Source organism: Lagopus muta, chromosome 17 (genome assembly GCF_023343835.1).
Source record: "Lagopus muta isolate bLagMut1 chromosome 17, bLagMut1 primary, whole genome shotgun sequence".
Classification (NCBI taxonomy): domain Eukaryota; kingdom Metazoa; phylum Chordata; class Aves; order Galliformes; family Phasianidae; genus Lagopus; species Lagopus muta.
The window spans coordinates 1634135-1657808 of NC_064449.1; the positions used below are offsets into that span (position 1 = coordinate 1634135).

At 57.4% G+C, this 23674-nt stretch overlaps 3 protein-coding genes across 6 annotated transcripts; 2 read left to right on the forward strand and 1 right to left on the reverse strand.

Annotated features, from left to right (window-relative positions):
- Nucleotides 1-2885: 2885 nt before the first annotated feature.
- On the forward strand, nt 2886-7433 carry CABP7 (calcium binding protein 7). Its single transcript, XM_048964182.1, has 5 exons — nt 2886-3236; nt 4828-4971; nt 5923-6035; nt 6675-6828; nt 6902-7433. Exons 1-5 carry the CDS (start codon nt 3128-3130, stop codon nt 7027-7029), a joined length of 648 nt encoding a protein of 215 aa, XP_048820139.1. The 5' UTR covers nt 2886-3127; the 3' UTR covers nt 7030-7433.
- A 3178-nt stretch (nt 7434-10611) lies between these two features.
- On the reverse strand, nt 10612-20483 carry ZMAT5 (zinc finger matrin-type 5). Of its 4 annotated transcripts, none has more exons than XM_048964303.1 (6): nt 20385-20483; nt 18831-19061; nt 17866-17928; nt 17617-17697; nt 13185-13296; nt 10612-11171 (listed from the first exon to the last, which is right to left on the reverse strand). In XM_048964303.1, exons 2-6 carry the CDS (start codon nt 18955-18957, stop codon nt 11042-11044), a joined length of 513 nt encoding a protein of 170 aa, XP_048820260.1. In that variant the 5' UTR covers nt 18958-19061; nt 20385-20483; the 3' UTR covers nt 10612-11041. The 4 variants fall into 4 exon arrangements, with proteins under 4 accessions (XP_048820260.1, XP_048820261.1, XP_048820263.1 ...); XM_048964304.1 differs by having other exon boundaries at nt 18831-19094; nt 20385-20418; XM_048964306.1 differs by lacking the exon at nt 20385-20483 and adding an exon at nt 20264-20280.
- On the forward strand, nt 20478-21733 carry LOC125701805 (cytochrome b-c1 complex subunit 9). Its single transcript, XM_048964307.1, has 2 exons — nt 20478-20650; nt 21461-21733. The coding sequence occupies exons 1-2, from the start codon at nt 20510-20512 to the stop codon at nt 21506-21508; spliced, it is 189 nt and encodes a 62-aa protein (XP_048820264.1). The 5' UTR covers nt 20478-20509; the 3' UTR covers nt 21509-21733.
- Nucleotides 21734-23674: the final 1941 nt, after the last annotated feature.

Here is a 23674-nt window from a genome sequence, read left to right on the forward strand (position 1 = left end):
AAGGACACGGCGGCCACCGCGCCGCTCACGTCCCCTCCCTGCGCTGGGTGAGAGCAGAGCTCTGCCCACAGGGCGCCGCGGGGCCTCAGCCTCCTGCTGCCCTCAGGGAGGGGTGCACTGGGCTCCGGGGGAGCGGAGGGCACCCAGCTGGGTCTGCACCAGGTCTGCAGGTTTCCCACCCCTTCTCCAGCTCTAACTAGCTTTCCCCTTCCATCCCACGCCCTGAGGGCTTTCATGTCCCATCTCCATCTCTGTGAGATTCTTTTATCCCATCCCGTTCCATCTCCATCCCCATCCCATCTGCATCTCCATCCCATCCCACCTCCATTCCTATCCTATCCCATCCCATCCTCATCCCATCCCCATCCCCATCTTTTCTCATCCTCATTTCCCATCCCATCCCATCCCATCCCATCCCATCCCATCCCATCCCATCCCATCCCCATCCCCATCCCCATCCCCATCTTTTCTCATCCTCATTTCCATTCCCATCCCCATCCCATCCCCATCCCATCCCATCCCATCCCCATCTTTTCTCATCCTCATTTCCATTCCCATCCCATCCCATCCCATCCCATCCCATCCCTGCCACATTCCCCCCCTCCCCCACAGGCACAATTGGGAATTCCAACAGGGGCACGAGGCAGAGCTGAGCCTTGCTAACAGGCAGACAAATGAAGTTAAGATAAGATAAGGGCAAGGAGAACACAGAGCGCGTGAGCTTCTGCTGGGCAGCGGGACAGCGGGGGATTAGAGGGCATTTCCAGCCACGCCAGGGGACCGCAGGGATGAGAGCGAGCGAGAAGGCTCATTAATAAATGAGGGAGAGGAGATTAAATTAAAGATACCTCAGGAACGTCTTGGGGTCTGCATGTTTTTATTCCTTTTAATTTTCTCACCCCAGTCGTGACAAAGGGAAAGACAGGAGGAGGAGTGGGGTCTGGCCAGCACCCAGGGTACGGGGTGTCCCCAGGACTGCGCCACCAGACCAATAGAAAGCCATCGGCCTCTGCCTGCAATTAAACTGCTGCTAATTGCTCACCCCACGCGCTGCTCCCTTTGCACCAGGGGGCAGCGTAGGGTCGGGGAGGTTCGGCCCCGGCTCAGTGGGAGAACAGCCCGCAGATTTTCGGTGTTATTTCTTCTGGATTTGGGTGGTGAGAAATTAATGAGTTTCCACCCCTGAGCCTCCAGTAGGCGAGCGCAGAATTAATTGGGAGGGCGACTTCATTAATATTGAAGAGTGAATTGATCCACCAAGAAGGAGGAGGAGATTTTCAATTAGGCTGCTTTTCCTTCTTTTTTTTTTTCCCTTTTTTTTTTTTTTTTCCCTTATTTTTGTGGCTTATTTCTCCCCAAATGGCACTTTGGGGCGGCCTGGGGGGGTCAGAGCCTTCAAACCTCCCTCACTGCACCGGGTGGCCACATTCAGCTTCTGGCACTGCTTTTATTTAATAAGGATACATTCAAGACCCCAAAAAGGTTTCGAAGAAATGGATTCCTCCCAAGTTGTATGCAATTTGGCCATCGGGAAAGCTGAAAAACCCCAAATTAACTTCACTCCCCGTAAGGCCATGCTGAGCTCATGCTGAACCCCATAGGAGACACCGGAGACTCCCCCCAGCAGCTCCATGTGCTCAGGGCTGCACAGAGCAGTGGGGTTCCACCAACCCCCCAACTCTCCTGGCTCAAATGTGGCACAGAGGGGGACCCTGAGAGACTGAGCTGTGTGGGGGAGGAGGAGGAGGGAGAGGAAGGCTGTGCTGAGCACCCCAACCTGCAGATGAATTAAAGGAGGTGTGGAGAGACACGAGGCAGTGCTGGGATTGATTTTACCCTTTTTGCCTGGGTTTTGGGGAAAAGGCTGCAGAAAATGGCCCAAAATTGCATCGCCCACAGTGAGACCAGGGGTTACGTGAGTGGATCGGCCCCACAAACAGCTCCTCAGCGTTGGGGCTTTGGGGTCAGCCCCACAGCAGCACAAGCACTGAGCTCAGAGCCCTCCTGGCTGTGCCTCTGTTTCCCCACTGCTTTCAGACATTCTTAGGGTTTGGCTGCCACTGTCTCCAACTCCTGCCCTTCTCCTTTCCCACCCTGTCATGGCACCAGTGCTCTTCCTCCTTCCATGGGATCATGGCATCATACCATCCCCATCCCCATCTCATCCCATACTCATTTCATCCCATCCCCTTCCCCATCTCATTCTCATCCTCTCCCCATCCCATTCCCATCTCACCCACATCCTCATCCGATCCCATCCTGTCCCTTCTACATCTCATCTCCATCCCTATCCATCCTGTCCCATCCCCATCTCAGCGCCATGCTCATCCCATCCCATCTCATCCCATCCCACCTTTTCTATCCCATTGCTATCCCCATCCCCATCCCACCCTCATTCCATCCCTGTACTCTCCCCATCCCATCCCCATCCTACCAAATCCCATCCCACCTGTCCTATCCTATCCCTATCCCCATCCCCATTGCCACACCATCCCTCCTATCCCATTCCCATCCCCATCCTGTCCCTAAAACCACCCCATTCCCATCCCCATCCCCATCCCCATCCCCATCCCCATCCCCATCCCCATCCCCATCCCCATCCCCATCCCCATCCCCATCCCCATCCCCATCCCCATCCCCTTCCCCATCCCCATCCCCATCCCCATCCCCATCATCACCTCGTCCCCATTCCATCCCCATCCCATCCCATCTCCATTCCCATCCCAGCCCACCCCTCCCATCCCGGGGGCGCGGCCGGGGGCGGGCAGGTTGTTGGGGGCGGGCAGCGGGAGCTCGACGCAGCGCGGAGCATCGCCTCCTGCCCGCGAAACTTAGCGGGGAGGAAGAAGAGGAGGAAGAAGAGGAGGAGGAGGAGGAAGGCCCCGCAATGCCGGGCCCCGCGGGGCAGCACCCCTGGGCGCGGGGGGGCGGCGGGGCCCCGGGCGGGCGCTGAGCGGTGCCTGGATGCTGCCGTGTGCCCGCTCCCGGCCCCGGCCCCGGCCCCACCGAACCCCGAGGCCGCGGGGACGGGCTGCTGGTCCCATAGAGCCGGGGGGGGCTGCGGCTCCGTCCCGCGGAAAGCGAAGATTTAGGTGGGAAACTTTGGGATTTCGGCAAAGCTCCGAAGATGCCTTTCCACCCGGTGACCGCCGCGTTGATGTACCGGGGCATCTACAGCGTGCCCCCGCTGCTGGCCGAGCAGCACCCGGTGGACATCCCCGAGGACGAACTGGAGGGTGAGGGACCGCCGGGGGCGGGGGGGGGGGGGCGCCGCATGCCGGGGGGGAACCCACGCACCCCGCACTCAGCCGCTGCACCGGCCCCGCTGTCCCCCCCCCCATCCCCCCCCGCAGCCGCTCCCGGGCCTGGTCCGCACGGTGCCGTCATACGGCGGTGGTGGCTGGCACCTGTTTGCCTCCCCCCCCATACATACATACATACATACATACATACATACATACATACATACATATGTACCTCGTGGGGTCACGGCTGCGGGGCTGCAGGGCTGCAGGGCTGCCCCCGAAACGGCCGTATTTCCCCCCCACAAAAAGTTGGGCGGTGGGACGGGGGGTGGCCGTGGGTTGGGTGACCCTAAAAGCGGCGGCACCGGGGTGGCACGAGGGCTGCAGGGTCACCATCAGCACTGCGGGGGAAACTGAGGCATGGCGCGGGGCTCTGCACACCCAGTGGGGCAGAGACGGGGCTCACACCGTGCACACGTGTGTGGTTGTGTGTTTGTGTGTGTGTTTGTGTGCATGTGCACATGGCAGCATCGCTGCAGTGCGTTGCACAAGTGCAGTGCAACGGGTCCACGTGCACAGCAGTGCTGCAGGGCGAGCGGGCGCGCGTTTGCACGAGCAGAGCGTCAGTGCGAGGTGCTGGGGTGCATCACAAGCGCGGCGCGGCCGTCAGGTGTCGGTGCACAGCACAGCATGGCTGCAAGGAGCCTGTGTGTGCACGGCGCTGCTGCCAGGTGTCTGCGTGTGCACACGGGCGCAGCGTTGCTGTCAAGCTGCTTTTGCACGTGTGCACGCAGGCGTGGGGTGCAGCCCTGTGCACACACACAAGTGCAGCGGTGCTGCGTGCCGTCCCTGTTTGTGTGCATGAGTTGTGTGCGGCCTCCCTGCAGTGTGCCCCAAAAGCCCGGACCCAGCGTGGCAGAACCCCAAGGTGACCCCATAGGGCCGTGCTGGGGGGGGGGGTTCTGCCTGCTGCCACCCTGCTGCCCGCTGACCCCAACCCACCAAACCCACCCTCGGCACCACCGGGCGCCGCTGCAGCCCTGGGAGAGGGTGGGATGGAAATGGGGTGATGAGGGGAAGCACACCCAGTGCCTTCAGCAGCCATCCCAACGTGAGCACGGTGACACCGGTGACGTCAGCACCCTGTGCCACCCACAGGGACCCCAAGCACCCCCCACCCCCCGGGGTTTGGGGCACAGCGTTTGATTTGGGGTGGACTTTAGCGCTGTTATGGGTTTCCCCCTAACACCATCTGTGTGTTCCCCCCAGCCTGGCTGCGGCCCGAAAGGAAGGAAACCCCACAAAGCAGCAGAGCCACTGCATGGCGCTCATCGATGCTTTTGGTTTTTTGAGCAATCTGATTTCAGCTTTGGGGCAGACGCCCACCGAGGTTCCCCCAGTCCTCCTGCAGAGCCCCTTTGGAGGCATTAACCCCCAGATCCGTCCTCTGCCTCCTTCCCCTCCCAGCCCATCGCTGGGCGCTGCGACCTGGGGACACTTTGGGCACCATCCCCATTATGCCTCAGTTTCCCCACTGCTGTGGGGTCGGGGGTGGCCAGGCTCAGCCCTATTCCCCCCACAGAGATCCGCGAGGCCTTCAAGGTGTTCGACAGGGACGGCAACGGCTTCATCTCCAAGCAGGAGCTGGGCACGGCCATGCGCTCACTGGGCTACATGCCCAACGAGGTGGAGCTCGAGGTCATCATCCAGCGCCTCGACATGGACGGTAGGGACCCCTGTGGGGTGGGATGAGACCCCCAGAGCCACCCCACAACAGAGCAGGGCCGTGGTGCACGGCCAGAGCCTTCCCCATCCCCATCCCCATCCTTCTCACCACCGTGGCATTGTTTGAGGGGATTCGATGATGCTGGAACAGCATGGGGACAGCACTCTTCTCGACCTCCAAACCCAATGGGAATGGGGTGTGAAGGCTGCATCCTGCACTCAGCCCTGGATCCCACACCCAGCCCTGGATCCCACACCCCAGGCTCAGCTCCCTGCCCCGGCCATGCCTGTCCCTGTCACTCCCATTCTCGTCGGGACCTTAAGGAGAGCGTTAATTTATAGGATTCCATTCTTTTTTTTTTCTTCCCCATTTAAAAGCCTTTCAGGCACGGCTGCCAAGCCGCGGCTCCCTTCATTACTCATCGTTAGTGCTGCCGTGACAGCCCTGGAGCTCAGCACCCGCCCCAGCCACAGGATGAGGCCCACGGCTGCACTGCAGTGGGGTCCCAAAGGGGCCGGGGTGACCTGGGGGGTCCCAGTGGTGTTGGGGTTCCCCCTGGCTTTGGGGTCTCCAGCTGGTGTTGGGGTCCGCAGATGGACCTGGGGTCCCTGGCTGGCACTGTTGTCCCCAGGCAGCACGGGGTCCTGGCTGGTGATGTCCTAAAGCCCAGGAGCCCAGGTCAGCCCAGCATGGAGATGAGCAATTCCTGGGCAGGATGGAGGGGTGTTGTGGAGCCCCCCAGATGTTGTCCAGGAACAGGACCATCCCCAAAACAGTACACGAGTGGGGTCCTCCCAAAACCCTGGAGTGGGACCCCAAGGGACCACCAAGCATGACCCCAAATCAGTGCTGTGAGGACCCCTTCTCAGTGTCCCTATGAGCATGAGCAAGGGGATGATGCACTGGAGCCCCACTCCCTCTATGGGGTGATGGCACTGCTATGCCCCACAGGTGACGGACAGGTAGACTTTGAGGAGTTTGTGACGCTGCTGGGGCCCAAGCTGTCCACCTCGGGCATCCCAGAGAAGTTCCACGGCACCGACTTTGACACCGTCTTCTGGAAGGTAGGGGACAGCAGGCAGTGGGAGCCTGGGGGGCTCAGGGCCGCATCAGGGTCAGGTGGGTGGAGGTTTGGAGTGGATGAGGGTCAGGTCTGAGGTGGGGGAAGGCTGAGGTTATGGCCAGGGTCAGGAATGGAGTTGGGGTTGGGGGTAGAGCTGGTGTGAAGGTCAGGGCTGGGGTTGGAGATAAGGTCGGGAGTGGGGTCAGGGTTAGAGCTGGGGTTGGGGTTTGGGTTAGTGCCAGGGTTGGGCTTGGTCAGGCTCAGGCTCTGGGCCAGGGTCTGGTGCCAGGCTTTGGTTGGGGTTAGGTGAGGATTGGGGTGAGGGCTGGGCTCAGCATCAGGCTCCACTCCTTAAGGTTGCTCGGGGTCAGGGCGAGGTTTGGGTGGGCTTTGGATTAGGGTCAGGAGTGGGCTTAGGGTCAGGCTCAGGCTCTGCGTCATGGCCAGGTTTGGGGTCAGGATGAGGGTTAGGGGTAATTCTGGAGTCAGGCTCTGCTGTGGGGCCAGGAGCCGAACCTCAGCATGGTGCAATGGTGCCGCAACACCCGGCCCCACCGTGCCAAGGCCCGGGGTGGGGGCAGCCCCTCTTGGGGTCCCGCCTTGGGGTCCCTGTGTGCCCACACCGCGTGCCGCCCCGCAGTGCGACATGCAGAAGCTGACGGTGGACGAGCTGAAGCGCCTGCTGTACGACACCTTCTGCGAGCACCTCTCCATGAAGGACATCGAGAACATCATCATGACGGAGGAGGAGAGCCACATGGGCACGGCCGAGGAGTGTCCTGTGGAGGTGGAGAGTGAGTGGGGCAGGGGGGGGGACGAGGCGGGAGGTGAGGAGGGGCCGCATGCTGACCCGGGCCGTCCCTGCAGCCTGCTCCAACCAGCAGATCAGGCAGACGTGCGTGCGGAAAAGCCTCATCTGCGCCTTCGCCATCGCCTTCATCATCAGCGTGATGCTCATCGCCGCCAACCAGGTGCTGCGCAGCGGCATGAAGTAGCGCGGATACGGGGCGTCCGTGCGGCTCCTGACGGGGCGCCCAACTGCCGCGAGCAGAGCCGCCACCAAACACCCCGGGGATGGAGAGAGAAACCCGGCGCGGGGTGAGCGTGGAGCTCGGGTGGCTGCTGCAGGACGCACGGACTCTGAGAGACACGCGCACCAAACCGAACCCTCGCCAGCAAATCCTCAGTGCATGCAACGCGCATGGAGCCCGACTGCTGCCCCATCCCGCCCAGCCGGGGCGACCCGGTGCCGGTTGCACCACTATAGCCTCTATAGCTCGATATTTATGATAAAAACAAAACGAAACACACACACACACAAAAACCAAACCCAACCAAACCATCTCGTAAGCAATACACCCCTACACCCCCGCCTGAGATGTTTTTCTCTTTGGAGATCCGGGAGCGTTTGCATGGACGTCGCTGCCAAGGGCTGGATGTCACCCCCTGCCCCCCCCCCGCCCCGTGCCGTGCCTCAGTTTCCCCCCCTCCCTCCAGACGGGGCTGGCACTGCTGACCTCTGCTTGATGCACTTTGCAAGGACCCGCCGGGAAGAGCCGTGCATCCCGGGGGACCCCCTGCCCCCAACCCCCCAGCCTGTATGTAGCACCCCGGCACCGGACTGGTTCGGATGCGGGTCCGTTTCTCATTCTTTGGGTTTTGTTGGATTCCCCCTTTTTTTTTTCTTTTCTTTTCTTTTTTTTCTTTTCTTTTTTTTTTTTTTTGGCATTATTTTCTTTTTTTGCCCCTTTCCTTCCTGGTTGGTTGTTGTTATCGATCTGAAATAAATCTGGGATTTCTGAAGCGCTCGGGGCTCATGGTGGGTTGGGTACCCATGGGTGCTGCACGCCTCCCCCACCGTGCCCCAATGCTTTCAGCTTTAGGTGTTGATCCACGTGTGAAGTCCTGCTCTTGGTTTACGGCACGGCAGGGGTCCGACCAACCCCCTCCCCCCCCACCCCTAAATGCCACCCCAACAAACCCATGGGTGCACTCACACGGAGCTCCCTGGAAATCACTGCTGTTGCTCTGGGGGGGGAGGATCCCGTGCCCGCCTGATGGATCGCCCTCCCCTGAGCCCCCAGATGATGCATTTTTAATGGCAAAGAGATTAAAAGAATAAATAAAAACACGGGGAGCTCTCCTGCTTCCCGCACTGCCACCACTGGAGGTGGCCACCCCTCGGGCTGTTGGCCCTCCAAGCTGAAGACCCCCACATTTAGGGGGTCAGATGGACCCATCGCTGCCCACCGGACCCCACGCAGCCACAGCCCAGGTGCAAAACCCACAGCAAACGGGACGTGGGGAAGGAAAAGACGTGGAGCGCAGCGTTCAGAGCACGGGATGCAAGCAGGAACCGACTGCCTTCACTGGGGAGGGGGCGATCCGAGGTGGGCTTCTTTTGCTTTATTCTTGTAATTTTTGGATCCCGTGCGATCGATCACACAAATGGAACCCGGCGTCCAAATGAGAAATGGAAATGGGAAGCGCTCTGCAGCGCTGGAATCATCGCGGCCGCCTGGAGAAGGGGGGGAGGCACGGCGCCCGTAATGAAACTTCATCCATCTCCACACAGAAACTTGGGCTTCTTTATGAACCGCCACCTTCAGGGGGAGCCACGTGGCCTCCGGGATGTACAGATAGAGATACACTGATTATATAGATACACAGATAGATGTACAGATGTGTACTGAGCAAGTCTATTAGGGGTGCTGTGAGTAAACGTAAGGGAGCCGAAAAGAACAAAAATAATAACGATACAGGACGATTTGATTTGCTAGAAAACACAATAATGTAAAAGAAAAATTAGATGAAAGGACAACGCCTTCCCCCCCAGCTCAGCTTTCCAAAGCTGCTCAATTAATTTTAATGGGATCGCCGTCCTCGAGGCAGGTTTGGAGATCTCAGCTCAGATCCGGGAGCGACCGAGCGGCGCTGGGCTGCGGTGCTGCTGCAGCTGGGGATGCCTCATTGCGGCTGCTGCTAATTGAATTAAGGCTGACGAGGAAGAGATCGTCTGCTGAGAGCGGCCTGGAGGGATGAGGGCAGCCGTGGGGCTGTGGGGAGAGCAGGGCCCTGCCTGGGGCTGCCGAGGGAGCCGGAGGGCGAAGGGCTGGCAGCAGAACTGCCTGGGTTTGGGCTGCTGAGAAGCATTTTGGGGCAGGAAGAGTTATTTCTGCTTCTCTGGTCCTGCAAGCAGTGTGGCATGGCCACAGCCTCATCGCTGTCCCCATCCTCATCTCATTTCATTCCCATTCCCATCCCCAACCCCATTGCCATTTCCATCCCTATTCCCATCCCCATCCCCATCCCCATCCTCATTTCATTCCCTTCCCATCCCCATCCCCATCCTCATCTCATTTCATTCCCATCCCGTCCTCATCCCATCCCATCCCCAATCCCACCCCTTCCCACACCCATCCCATCCCATCTCCATTCCCACCCCTATTCCCATCCCCACCCCCATCCCACCCCCTTTCCCTCTCCCTCCAAGAGCTGCCAAAGGACACGGGGCAGAGCCCAGCAGGGCTGCACCTTGGCAGCAGCCCAGGAGCAGCTCATTTCCCTAAAAGCCTCCCGATAAATTACTGCTGCTCCATAAGAGGCACTTTGGCTCACACCATCACTCAGGGGCTGCAGCCACCCCACCAACCCGGCACAGCTGGGGACAGCAAGTGCTGTGGGGAGGTGCAGAGCAGGGGGACAGCGAGTGGGGAGACCCTACTGCAGGCTGCAGGGTGCCCAGTTAGTGAGGGTGGTGCAGAGAGGTGCAGGGTGCCAAGCATGGGAGCAAAGGCAGGAGCTGAGAACCCCTGCTCAGCCCACGCTGGCTGCTAAGACTCCATGGTTTACGGGTTACAAATGTTTGCGAAGCCAAATTTAGAAATGCTTTTGCAGGTTTGCAGAGCTCCCTGTCTGGGCACAAGAGGTGGCACAGAGCAGGGCGGAGGGCCGTCAGCATGGCTGTGTGCCTTCAACCACAGCTAGGAGCTGCAGAATGCCGTGAGGGGGAATTGCAGAATCTCATTAGAGCAGCAGGAATCGGAACACGCTCCACTGCCAGCCCAGAATGCCTGCAGGAGGGAGGGGAGCTCGTGCTCTGATCTGCCTCAGTAGGAAGGGAACGGGGCACGATGCACAGGGAGAACCAGAGAACCCTTTGGGTTACTGTCACTGCATTTGGCCTCTGGGAGGTGCACAGGGCAGGGAGTCCTCCAGGGGACGGCGCCTCGTGGGCGCTGTGGGTGAAAACACCCCAAGACCCCCTGAAGGCACAGCCAGGCACCGGGCACGGTCAGATCCAACCTCTGTGTGCCAAAGCAGAGGCAGCACCGGTTGCCACAGGGCTTGCTGAGCAGGGCTGGCTGGGGCAGCTGGCTGCTGCCTGTGCTCTCCATGAATCTGGACCCAACGCCTGCCTGCGTGGCCAAACCTGGAGTGCGCTGGCAGGCAGCATTGCGGCGCTGCATGGGGCTGCTCTGCTGGCGTGCTGCAACCACCAGCACCGCCCCACAGGCCCCCACTGCTGGCACTCACCCTTCAGATATTTCCCTGGAGGAGGAGAAGCCTGGAATAGTTTTCATTTTCTTCCCCTCTTTTCTTCTCACCTCCAGCACAGCAGGAACAGGAGCACGGGGTTTTCGGGAGCTCCCCTGACTCTTCATTAGGAGCTCCAGTACCTGAACCAAGGCTGTTTTATGCTTTTACTTTTAACAGAAGCAAACATAAATTATCAACACCAGAGGAAATATTAAGCAGCGATGCTTAAAAGCCCGTTTGCAGCTTCCTTTCCAGGCCCGGGGCAGCTGCACAGGCAGCCCACAGAAGAGGTGCTGCACTTACATTCCCACTTCCCCCATTGCAGGAGTCGGGTCGACCCACCGATGCCACCAGGCAAGAAACAACACGAGGCTGCAACGGGGGGAGAATTTTATTCCTATAAAAGCACATATAAATAATCCGGTCTCGTTCTCACATTAGGAAGAAGTCCGGCCCCAGCACGACGCCTCAGCCCCACTGCAGGCCGGGGGGCACCGGCCACCCCCCAGGCGGGGGGGCCCGCAGGGATGGGGGCAGCTCCTGCAGAGGGGGCCAGCCGGGGGGGTACTGGAAGGGTGCGGGTTTCTCAGGCAGGGCACTGTGGAGGTGGAAAGGGCAGAGATGAGCCTCCTTGCATTGCCAGCACGGCCCTGGGGACGCGGCTCTGTCCATGAGGCCGATCTGACCCCAGCTCCTGGCACAGCTGAGCTTTGAGAACAGCTGCAGATGAGGTCGTGGTTTCCTCCTGGGCAGCCCCCCGAGCCCAAGGCAGCTGCACACTTCCCAGAGGACAAGGAGCCCTCGGAAGCGGCGGAGCTGCCAAAAGCCAGCTGTTCTCCCTGAAGCACCCTTACAGAGGGAAGAGGCTTTCTCCCCCAGCTCACAGCGCGGGCAGCAGAAGCACAGAATGAGAAGCACCGCTCCTTTGTCTCCAACCAAAGCAAGTGCTCGGCCGGGCAGGTTTAAAATCACAGCAAATGTAGTGAGGAATTAATGGGGAAGGGTACAGGAAACTCATTTGTTCCTCAGCAGCAGCCCTGACAGCAGCCCTCCCGCTTCTCAGGCCTCTACCTCTGATCCTGATGGATCCCTTTAATTGCTATGCCAGGAGAAATCCAATCACGCTCCTTTACATAATGCTCTGGAGGAGCAGCACCCTCCTCTCCCTGCAGGGCTGGAGACGTGGCCCCACGCCAGCTCCAGGAGTTCAGTGCGGTGTTTTCCAGGCAACTAGCAGAGAGTAAAGTCATTTGGCATAAAGCTCATCCCCTGCTCTGCACCAGGGATGGGAGAAGGACCAACAGACACACAGCAGCCCCATACGGGAAGGAACTCCCCTCGGGTTGCACCCAGGTCCTGCAGCAGCAGAGCAGCAGGACAAGGAGCAGGATGAGGCATGCTGTAAGATGGAACAGCACAGCTATCAACTAATGAGCTGCCCTGAGAGCAGCAGAATTAATCAATAGGGAGGATGCTGTCTGGGTACTCAATTCCCTGGGGTCTCATAAGACACGATGGGTTCACCTCCTGTTGGGGTATTCAGAGTGGCAGCCCCATGGGAATTCTTCAGGGTGGTGTAGGGGCCAAGGCTACGTCCTTTCCAGAGGCACTGATGGAATCTCAGCACCCACAGCCCTTGGGCCCTGTTCTGATGGAGAGCTGCAAGTGGGCTCTGCATCATCATGGTGCACACACACACACACACACACACACACACACACACACACACACACACCTCCTCTGGAAATGAGGGTAAAAATCAAAGCTCCACAGCTCAGCAATCTGCAGCAACACCATCCAGCTTCCCCCTGCTCTCCAGAAAGCAGATGGCACGATGAGACTGAAAATATGGCTGAGAAACCATATGGAAAGCTATGGAAGCTTCCAAGTGCAGACTGTGCTGCTGAGCCCAACTGTGGGTGGAGGGCAGCATGGCAGTTCTACCACCACAGAGCTGGTTGAGGTGATGCTCAGCAGACCCCAGCAGCGGGTGCCCTCTGTGAGAGCTGATCCATCCTGAGACTGGGGGCTTCTTGGGCAGGACGAATGAACAGGGACAGCATGACTGCAGGGCAAGGAGCAGCCGGGCTGAGGGATGGAGGGAGCAGAGAGCAGCACGCCCAGACGGTCACCAGAGAGAAGATTCTGCCCAGACCAAACACGGAGAGGACAGGAGCAAACAGAACGAAGAACAAAAGAGAGATCTGGCACCTGCCCAAACACCATCCAATTAAGCCTGCGGCACTGTCAGGTGAGCAGGGAAGCAGCAGGGACCTGCAGGCACCCCACAGCACACAGGAAGAGCCAATCCCACCTCCAACTGGCAACGGAGAAAGCAGGTATGGGCAGAGGCATACAGACAGGGCATGGCAGAGGATGGGGGAGCTGTCAGCAGATGAGACCAACCTGCTGTCACTGGCTCTGGGCATTAGGAACGTGGCCCTGCCACGGCAGCCTCCTCCCAGACATGTCTGGCACTCTGTAAAGGCTGCAGGAGCTCCCTGCCTGCGTCCCCCAGGGCAGGAGGACAGACAGCAGGACCTTGTCACCTCCACACCTGACCTCTGGCACCATCTCCCACCCCATTTTTCCATCCCACCCCCCATGGTACCTGTTGCTCTGAGCTGCGCTCAGCCTCTTGGCTCTCTTCTCCAGCCAGATCTCAATGGTGCCAGGTGGGATTTCTGCTCCTTCCTGCCGCAGCTCCCTCAATCTCTGCTCCCCTGGTTGAGAGAGAGCTGTCAGAGGTTTGCACTGCCATCTTTTCACTCTACCAAACCCATTGCTCATCGCCCTGCAGAGTTTCTTATCATGGAGAGCTCGCAATCTAATGGCAGCCTGCTCTGCCCCACTGCCCACCCTCCATCAGATGCTGCTCTGGCTCGGGCAGGGAGCTGTGCCACCCCTTCGTCCTCATCCCCAAAGCTCCCAGGGAGGAGGGGACCCTGATCCCACTCAGACACCATCTGCCACCTGTGGCCACGCTCACCCGGAGCTGCTCTCACCTCACCACCATATGTCACACGTTTAAGGAAAACATTATACGTTTCCAGACAGGGTGTGAAATTGATATTGCTTGGGCAGAGTGAAGGATCACTTCATCCTAGTGGTGGCAACCAATTATTCATCTGCCTGCTGAATATTAATAAGGATGGCAGGAATGTGCTACACAATGAGCAGCCGGAGATGGATAATTTGTCATCCAGCCTTTTCATCTGCTGCTGCTGGGAGGAGGTGACGGCGCTCACTGCCACCACAAAGAGCTCCTGCTGGGGTCCCCATGTTGGGGTACGCTCTGCAAGCCAGAGATAAGGGTACTGGTTGGAAACAGGGCTGTTCACACGTCTCCCACTGTTGTTCTCGAGGAGTAAAGTCCCAGCAGAGCCATCCAGAGACCAACAGAGAGCCGGAGAGCAGCGGAGGACAAGCAGAGCAGCCTGGTAAGCAGGGCACTCAGCTCAGACTCAGGACAGGAGCTGAATGCAGCTCCCACATTAGAATTCCTCAGCCAAAGGCTCTCTGTTCAGAGCAGGGACCAAACTGGCAGGAGCCCACAGCCTCTTCCTGGTCCCCATGAGGTCACTGGCTGTGATGGGACATCTCCCAGCTCATGCTGGCTGAAGCCAGGCCCCAGGTGAAAGCCATCCAGCTGGGTCCTGCTCCCAGCTCCAGCCAAGCCTTAAGGCAGCAGATATGGACACACATCCAGCTCTGCACCCCTTGATAAACGCCCATCTAAAGGCAAATCTTCACCCCATCCTGCTCTGTAGGACACACATTGGGGTGGGCCGGTGGTGATCTCAGAGCTCCTTTCCAACCTCAGCGATTCCATGATTTTCCCAGTATTCCCTGAAGGTCAGAGATATTCCAAGGTGCCATTCTGAAATGCAATTACCTGCCCTTACTCCTTGTTACTGACCACAGCCAGACTGCAGCAGAAAGAAAGACGGGTTGTGAAGGTCCTTCTTCCCTCAGCCCTCACTGGGGCGTCTGCCTCAAAGTTTAATTACAGCCAATTAAAAGAGCGGCTGCAGTCATAAAGCACCTCTCTAACGATGCCGGCCCAGAATTCCACCTTCCTCCTTTCTCCCTGTGCAACTCCCAGCACAAGGAAAACCAAACAAACCCCAGAGTGGAGCTCACAGCGCCCGCACCGCTCAGGATGCCAATGTGCAGAACCCAAACGAGGCACCATGGAGGCCGGTCCCCCAGCAGAGATGTGCGTGCAGTGATAGAACCACAATGGCTGGAACAGACCCAGCCGTGGCCCTGCTCTCCCCCAGCTCACCAGAGCTGCTCAGAGAGGCTGAGCTGTGTCAACGCCACGAGCAGAAGTGACGCGGATTAGCAGGGAGCCAATAACTTCAAGCAAAAAGATGCCAATTTTGCAGTGACTTTTCTTGACATGACTGTACTAAAAATGACAGCCTGGAAGTGTCTCTCTGATGAATGATGCAGCAGATGCAGCGATAACGCTTTGATGCAGTAACAGCTGGGAATAAGCCTCCCTCCCTGCTGAAGGTGGAAACTGTTGCTTCTTTATGAGTACACTCTACCTGGTGCAGAACTGCTGCAGCCAAACCAGGGCAGGCTCTAAGCGAGTGTAAAGCGGCCAGAAACGTCCCTGCTTAACCCACACGACCAGCACAAATGAGGTGAATCCCCTGCTCTAAGAGGCCAAACCTGAGAAATAAGGCAGCGTTCCCTTTGGCTGTTAATAAAGTACATTGTTAGCATGGAGCACTTGCTGCCACAGAACTACCAGCACCAAGCACGACGCAAAGCCCAGGAGCTGTGCCATCGTTTAGAATGCAAGCCCACCCCAGCATATAGAATCATGAGTTGGAAGGGACCCTTAAAAGCCACCTGGTCCAACTCCCCTGCATTGAACAGGGACACCCACAGCTCCACCAGGTGCTCAGAGCCCCATCCAGCCTGGCCTCGGAGAATACAGCTCAGTGGTGTTCAGCATTTCATCACAGGACTTCCTCACAACCTGATTCTGAAGTGTCTGCCTGGCGAAGGGGAGAACAGCTTTGAGGATTGCATTACGAGCATCAAGCCTCCCATCTGTCTCTTATAACCTGTCTTTTAACCTGCCATCCACAAGCTTGCTGCCATCTCTGTCCTGAACCTCATCACCTGAAACACTGCTGCTTCAGCAGCCCAAGGAGCGCTGGCACGTCCCCACAAGGCACCTAAAGGTGGTTTGGCACCTGCAGCCATTCATCCTGTCCAGTCCCGGGCTCCATCTGTTGCCCACCACGTCCTGCTGAGCCCTTCCATCCACCAAACCCGAAGTTGAGCTCTGTGTGGCCCTCAGCCAGAGTGCTTGGCTCCCACAGGACATCCACAGAGCAACAGTGCGAGAGAGGCGAGCAGCATTTAACTACAGCCCAGCATGCGTGACAGCACAGCCAAGGAGAGGCACCCTGCTGTCCCCTGGTGAAGCCTAATTGCTTAATTAAACGTTTGACTTAGTAATACAAATGCAAGGTTTCCAAGCAGTCTCCCAGGAGCCGCTCTCTCACCAGCCAACTCCCCACTTACGTCCGACCCATCTGACACAAGTCAATATTCAGTAGCAAGTGCAACTGGCAAGGCAGCCTGCCCAAGCACAGAGGAGCTTGCCAGCCTTCCCCCGCAGCTCTGCTCTGCTCCACAGTGCTCTCTTCCCTGCAATAAAGAGCCTGGAAACATCACAGGTTCCTCCAAACAGGCTGACTCGTGAAGCCAGCCTGGCACGTGAGCCCCACAGCAGGGAGGGGTGACAGCCGTGAGGAGAGGAGTGCTGCTCCATGCAGCCCCCCGAGATGGCTTTTATTGACTGCCAGCACTGCTCAGCTATTGATTCAGCATCACCCCAGGGACCTGCACTGACTCAGCAGCAGGGAGGACTGGAAGGAAGGCAGCTTTCAAGTGCTGTGTGTGCCCACACACACCCCAAATCTCATATGGGACTTACTGGAGTGAGTCCACCTGAAACAAGAGGAGAGGCTCATGGAGGCAGATCAGGGGATCTCAGCCATGTGTGTAAATACCCAGGAGTGAAGGTGACAGAGCCAGGCTACGTGATGGCATCCAGTGAAAGGATAAGAGGCAAAGGGGGCAAATGGAAATACAGGAATTTCCACTGGAAGATAAGAAAATGCATTTTTACTGTAAGGGAGGTCAAAGGTGGCGTGGAGTCTCTGTCCTTGGAGATGCTCAGAACACCCATGGGCACGGCCCTGAGCAGCCTGCTGCAGCTCACCCAAAGAGCAACGCAGGGTTGGGGCAGGATGATCTCCAGAGGGACCTCAGCTACACCACGTGGCTTCATCTACATCCCACTCACTTTTTTTCTGAGGAGGAATGAACACACCAGGGAAAACAGCTGCTGCTCCTCTGAGGGTGGGGAGGCAGCGCTCTCAGCAAGGAAAAGCGTTAGAATGAAAAAGTGCTCCTGAGACTCAGAGCAGGGAGCCAGGTGCTATTTGTCTCCTGCCCAAACTTCAGTTCCACTGAAAAGCCACACAAACAGAGGCTGCTTCTGGACCCAGGACCCCATTTCATCTCCTCAGGACAACACATCTGATCACCTGATTGCTTTTCACAAGAGCGAGACAGGAGCAAACTGCTCCCCGGGCATAATAGAGAGGTGGGGGGAAGCCAAAGCCATAAATTTAAGGGGAAGTGATGTACCAGTGCCCTCTGCTGCTGACAGATTTTATTCCCCGACTGAAGAAAACCCCAAGGGCTCAGGAAGCCCACTCTGCTTCAGCTGCTCGCTGCTAAGTGGCAGCAGCGCTGCTCAACTCTTTAGCTTTGCGTCTGTGCCAGGAGATCAAGAGCAGGAAGCATCTGAAAAACTGCAGCAATTACAGGCAGCCTCCGGGCTCAGCAGCCAGGAGAGGCAGGAGGGAGCAGCCACGTTCACAGACAGCACAGCATCACACACTCTCACTGCACAACAGCTCACGTGCCCCCCTGCAGCCCACCATCCTTGCAGCAACTGCCCCTTCCTCAGACATTCCCCCTCATTTTCTTGCCCCAGGGCTCACCTTGCACCTGCGCACTCAGCTTCTCCAAGTCCTGTTCTGTCATGTGGGAAAATCTGCAGTTGGACCCAAAGTCACACTGCCCTGGAAGAACAGCCACAGAGCTCCGTGAGTAACGCACACACCAGGTCCTGCCATGTAAATGTGTGTGCAAATCCAGGCTCCATCACACACAGGCACACAGACCTGTGCCCCTCACTGCCCCCGAGGCAAACACACACCAGGGTCACCAAGGAGGTATTTCCACCTCACCTGTTTGTAGAAACTTCCGACAAGGCTTCTTGCTCTGCTCCTCTTGCAGGATAGCAGCAGCATCTGGGGGAGATAAATGACACAACGCAGGACAGGATCACATCTTTTGCACAGCAGCATCCTGCCAGAGCTCAGTCTGCCTGACATGAAGGCATTTTTTTACATATTTTACAGGACAATCCTGACCTTAAGCCAAGGGCAAACCCATAACACAGTCCCCATCTACACCCCAGGCTTCAGCTTTTTCCTGGCTTGCAAACATCCCCTTCCCTGCTTTCCTCTCCACACTTTTTCCCCATCCAAGCAGCACAAAGGAAGCACGACAGAAAAGCAACACTGCTCCACTCCTGTGCAGCACAGAGGAGCAGGCAGGTTAACGGGGCTCTGCCAGGCCCCACTGAACCCCGTGCTGAGGCTCAGGCAGACAGTAGCACCGTGCTCCTCCACCTCCTGCAGGTGTCCTGGGGAAAACACAGCAGCTCCTGTAGGTTGTGGAGAAATCTGCAAATATCTGGAGATGTGTGGAGCCAAGGCAAAACACCCACTCAGGGCTGAGATGAGGGATTTGATGAATCAGAGGAAAATCAAGGGCTGCAGCCTGGGAGGAAGAAACGCGCCAAGCCATCTGCCTCACTGTCACTGACCCGTGTAGAAGGCTGCTGGGCGGTGAGACCTCCATGCTGGGCCTTTTCTTGGACCCTTCCTATCTCCACATACACTGCAGCAGGCAGCAGATGCCTCAGAGCTCTGCAGCATTCCCCTCAGCTCACAGGGAACACACAGCCTGCAGCACCTGCTCTTGAGGAGCTGGAGGGGAGAAGCAAAGGAACACACAAGCAATGGTTTCACCATCACTTTAATCCAAGCTAAATCTTTGCATATTGCCAAAGCCCACAGTGCCACGTGTCTCTCATAGCCCAACCACACTCAGACCATATTCCTGGGGCTGGCACTGGGACACCCACCTCGGAACAAGTCGTACCAGGCTCTCTTAGCCCGGAGATGCTGCACTCCGTTGAGGTGCTTCTTCCTGTTGTGCAGGTTGTCCTGGAAGGACCGGTCACAGTAATCACAGAAATATCTTTTCCCCATCTCTCCTCCTGCAGAGCAGCTCACGCAGCCTCAGAGCTGTCAGGCAGAGCCTCGGTGCCCAGGGACAGAGAAGGACATGCCGAAGGAGCAGAGATTTACAGCGCCTGCTTCCAAAGGAGAACTCAAATCGTAGAGAGCTGGCAGACAGAGGAAGAGGTGAGACCTGCCATCCATCCCTCAGGGACTGGCACGGTGCTGTCTGCTGCACATACTGGCAGGGCCAGCTCAGCTCTGCTTTCCCCACTTCTGCCACCCCGTGGGATGGTGGCTCTGCTAGGAAATCACTCAGACCCTGGAGCTGCACCAGGGCCAAGCACACAACCTGGGGCTGCAGACAACCAAGTGAGCTGCCACGCGAGGGAGGGAATTCTGCGTCCACCCTCACCTCAAGGAAGAGCTTAAAGAACTCCTTGGGGAGCAATAAAGCCAGCTGCTCTGCTGCACCGTGCCTGGGGCCACCCAGCTGCTGCAGGTGCAGCAGGGAATTTTACCCCCGGGAGCCTTACGTTCTGTCTGTGAGATGTAACAGCAGCTGATAAATGCCAAAGATGGATAGACTGGGAGATAAACTCCAAAAGCAATTCTCCAGCTTTAGACACCTTGACAGCTAAACGCATTTAAAAAATAGCGCAGAGAGCAGCACGAGAAAGAAAGATTTTATAAATAAATCAGGGTGGGAATCAATCACTGCCTCTCTAAGGATTCCTCAGAGCTGGCAGGAAGCACAGCAACAAGCAGAGCCCAGGCCGAGTACGGCTGAGCCACCTGCGAGCTCCTGCCTTCCCAAGAGCATCACGTCCTCAAAGCCTCATCTCTGCAGGGAGCTCCAGGTCTGGAATTCACAGCTCCCAAGCAGCCACAACCGAACGCTGCTTCACAAACACCCCAAACTGCCATCCCTAAGGAGGCCCCGGGGTGGCGCAGCAGCACCCGGTGCTGTTGTGGAGCGCAGAGGAGGAGGGCTGCGGCGCTCAGTGCCCGCGCAGCTGCTATGGACACAACCGCCGCCCTGCTCGCTTCGCGCCGCGGCACCTCGAGCTCCCAGGCACCACGGCAGCTTCCCATCCCGGCTGCTGCCTCCTGCACGGCCCCTCTGCAGCGCAGCTGCTGCGAAGGAGGAAAACAAAGCATTTTCCGCAGCGGGGCCGCAGGATCCCGCCCGTCTCCGTGGAATCCCGCCCGCAGGAGCCCAGCAGCGGGCAGAGCCTCGGTGCGCGCCTCGGACTCACGTGCGGCGCCGGCAGCAATGACGCGGCGCTCAGTGCACGCGGGAGAAAAGCCCGAAAGGAACAGAATTAAAACTTACTGCAGCTCCTCCCGAGGCTCCCCTCCCCCACAAGTCCCGACCCCCCCCCCCCCCCCCCCACAAGTCCCGACCCCCCCCCTTAGCCGCTCTCCCGGTTCCACGGCCGGCCCTTCCTACTCACCTCCCCCCGGCCTGCGGCCTTTAGCGCCGCGCCTACAACTCCCAGCAGCCCCGCGGCGCGCGCCTACAGCTCCCAGCAGTCCCCCCGAGGACGGCGGCGGCGCAGGCGCAGAAGGCGCATCCAAGATGGCGCTGCTCAGGCAGGCTTACAGCGCGCTCTTCCGCCGCACCTCCACTTTCGCCCTCACCGTCGTGCTGGGCGCCGTGCTGTTCGAACGCGCCTTCGATCAGGGCGCGGACGCCATCTTCGAACACCTCAATGAAGGGGTAAGGAAGGGTCGGGGCGCTGCCGGGGTCGCCCGGCGGTGGGAGCGGCCCTGAAGGTCAGCGCTGGCCCGGGGGGGGACAGGCTGCTGCGCGGCGCTGAGGAGCGATGTGAGCTCACGGCGGGCTGCTCGGATCCAAGGGCGGATCCAGCGTTAGCAGGGTCACCTCAGTGCCCGCTGTGTCTAAAACAGCCGTCTCGTGTCCTCTGCCGCCTCTCGGACGTGGGTCGGGAGGTCAGAAAGCGGCTGGAAGCTCAGGGCACGCGGCAGGACAGCCTGAGCGCCCCGCAGCAGCCGAGCCGGGCCGGAGGGGCACGGAAGAGCGAGACGGCGTCCCTTCCTGTGCCTCCTTAGCAGCAGGTGTTTGTTAGGGCTGTTTTAACATCTGAGCTTGAACTCTGCTCTCAGCGCCCGTCCTGTCCTCGTGCAGTGCTTCTCTTGGCCCTGAATTCACCAGCAGATCTCGGTATCTGGATAGGATTCCTTGTGTGCCTCTGGCAGCGCTCAGCCTCCTACTTCCCCTCTGCATTGGGACAAGTGTGGGAGCTGTGGCAGTACTGCAGCAATAGGAGGGCAGGAAGGTGGATGGAGCAGCCATCCTGAAGCCTTTGTGGTTGGTCAGGGTTTGCCCAGGCACAGCAGGAGGGCACGGGGCAGCTGTACCCAAACTGTCACCCTGCTGGTGTTTGTGGATGTGTTTTCCTGCACATTCTTCTGCCCCTCATTGTTACTGATAACTACATTTTAAAGTAAAGCTTTATCCCAGGACCACTGAGAAGCTAATTGTTTCTTTTGTTTGTTTTGCATACAGAAACTGTGGAAACACATCAAGCACAAATATGAAGCAAGCCAAGACTGAAATGTTCAGCAGCAAGATCCAGTCTGGGGTGGCAAAAGACACTGCAGAGAAGGATTCAGTCTCCTGAAACAGGTTATATTGAAATGGAATTGGGTCCCTGACTGATTCCGAGCCAGATTATATCAGCCACCTACTGATATGATGTCAACCAAGATGGACTCAACGAGTTCTGCTGCTGTATTGAAACTTGCTGTGTTAAAATAAAACAAAAATGCTTGACCCATGTTTCATGCTTCTGCGTTTCCCTGCCTTGTCCTTTGTTCTGCCTGCAGCTTCTCCTTACCTGTGAAATGGAGGATGCTTTGGCACAGCCCCAAACCTTACTTTCAGGACACTGTAGGAAAGCAAGCTCTTCTCAGGGCAGTGTGAAAGCACACACTTGCACAGCTGAGGTGCACTAACACCACTGCTGGCTTCTGCCCGATGAGAACTCGAGCAGAGTGAGGAGCTGCCTGCTTTCCTCTCATCATATTCAAAGAAAAGTGAACGACTACAGTCACAAGGTTTCTATAAACCATCAGCTTTCTTTAATGCAGAGCTGCGCTGGTTTTTGGCTTCTTGTTATTCCACAGCTGCAGCCCAAATGCTGCTGCCCCTGCCTTAAGCAGGGAGAGAACTGCCTGCCCTGTCCTGCTGTGTGCTCTGGGGGGCTCAGTAGTACTAAATGGGGATGGTGTGTGACAGCCTGTCACCAGATCCATGAAATGGGCTGTAAGTGATGTTGCTGACTGTCGGTGTGCCTTGTGGGTGCCTTGTGGCTCTCAGAGTGCCCTGCAGAGCTGAACTGTTATGCAGCTTGCCTGGTCTGCTGTCAGCCTGCCTCAGTGCCCTCAGATTGCAGCAGAGTTGCTGAGAAGGGACAGCAATCACGTAGCTCTGCAACAAGCATTCGTGCCTCTGCTCTCATGGGGAACAGAGTCATTCTCAGCACCTGCTCTGAAAGGTCTCCCCCTGTTCCCAGTGGACATTTCCAATAACTTTCTTCATGAGGAAGGGCTGTTAGGATAGTGTTTGGGTTAATGATTCAATTAAAACAGCATTACTCCAGGGAGAGCTGGCAGAAACCAGCTCCTGCTCTCCCATTTCCCCTCCAATCCAAGCCTGCTGCTGGAGGACCTATAAAAACACATCTCTCCCTCCTTACTATATTCTTGCTAATAAGCAGCAATTTTAGCAGTGGATGAGGCAGTGCAAATTACAGCCAGCACTAATGAAAGCAGCTTTATTGGGTTTGTAAATATGTGCCAGACAGGAGTAAAACGTTTACTGTAAGAACATTAAGAGGTCTTAAAAACATTGTGCTTGTTTTTGAGCAAAAAACAACTAGGGCTTTTCACAGTCCCAGCTGTGCTTTTACAGAGATGCTTAAGAGGAGGTTTAAGCTTTCTTGGGATTATCTCCTACCATATAAGTGCTGCTTTACTCCAAGTTCTGGCTGCAGTGCTGATAGCTTCACACTATGCTGAGCAGGTGATAGAGATTTGCAGCTTCTTAGAAGCAAGAACTGAAGATGAATACAGTATTAGGAAAGGGGAGACAGCATTGTAGCAGTCTGGCAGAGTAAATGAAGCTCTCAGGCCAGAGAACAGTAGCTATAAAACACTGGGGAATTCTCCCAGTGGGTAATTTTCCTCGACTCTGGATTTTTGGGAAGTTGGTGAACCCAATTCCCTTTGTGCCGTGCCTTGTCATTACGAGGTTTGGGACGAGGTGCACTCACACGTTTCCACGCTGTGGCACAGAGGTACTTGGCAGCAGCAGCGATCCTACAGCCCCACAGTCCCCGCCCTCTGCGTAAAACCAGGCAGCAACCGCTGCGCCTACAGCCTACAGCGTGCGCTGCAGCGTTGGAAGGGGAGCATGGCACTCCATGTGCCCTGGAGCAGTGGCTGTAACGCTGCACAGTACGGGGCTCATTTCTCCAGCACGTGGCAACAAGCAGCTTTGTCTGCTCTGCTCTATACGTGTGTACTTGAAAAAGCACAGAAGTGGTGGCGGGGAGATGGCGTTTGGAATAGACTAACCAAGCAAAGCCTAATTGTTACCTGGAAGTGCGTCTCCACGAGGAAAAGAGCACTCCAAAACCATGCAAAATGCTCCGTGGCAACAGTGACTGAATGGTTTTCCCACCATCAGTGGGCAGGCAGTCCGGGGCACAGCACAGCA

Bases quoted from the DNA above. Each gene is read 5' to 3' on its own strand.
- CABP7 (XM_048964182.1), top strand. From the start codon at position 3,128: ATGCCTTTCCACCCGGTGACCGCCGCGTTGATGTACCGGGGCATCTAC. The intron at 4,972-5,922 runs GTAGGGACCCCT...TATGCCCCACAG, and splicing joins CCAGCGCCTCGACATGGACG to GTGACGGACAGGTAGACTTT. The intron at 6,829-6,901 runs GTGAGTGGGGCA...CCGTCCCTGCAG, and splicing joins GTGTCCTGTGGAGGTGGAGA to CCTGCTCCAACCAGCAGATC.
- ZMAT5 (XM_048964303.1), bottom strand. From the start codon at position 18,957: ATGGGGAAAAGATATTTCTGTGATTACTGTGACCGGTCCTTCCAGGAC. The intron at 17,929-18,830 runs GTGGGTGTCCCA...TATCTCCCCCAG, and splicing joins CTGGTACGACTTGTTCCGAG to ATGCTGCTGCTATCCTGCAA. The intron at 11,172-13,184 runs GTACCATGGGGG...CCACCTCCACAG, and splicing joins AGCGCAGCTCAGAGCAACAG to TGCCCTGCCTGAGAAACCCG.
- LOC125701805 (XM_048964307.1), top strand. From the start codon at position 20,510: ATGGCGCTGCTCAGGCAGGCTTACAGCGCGCTCTTCCGCCGCACCTCC. The intron at 20,651-21,460 runs GTAAGGAAGGGT...TTTTGCATACAG, and splicing joins TCGAACACCTCAATGAAGGG to AAACTGTGGAAACACATCAA.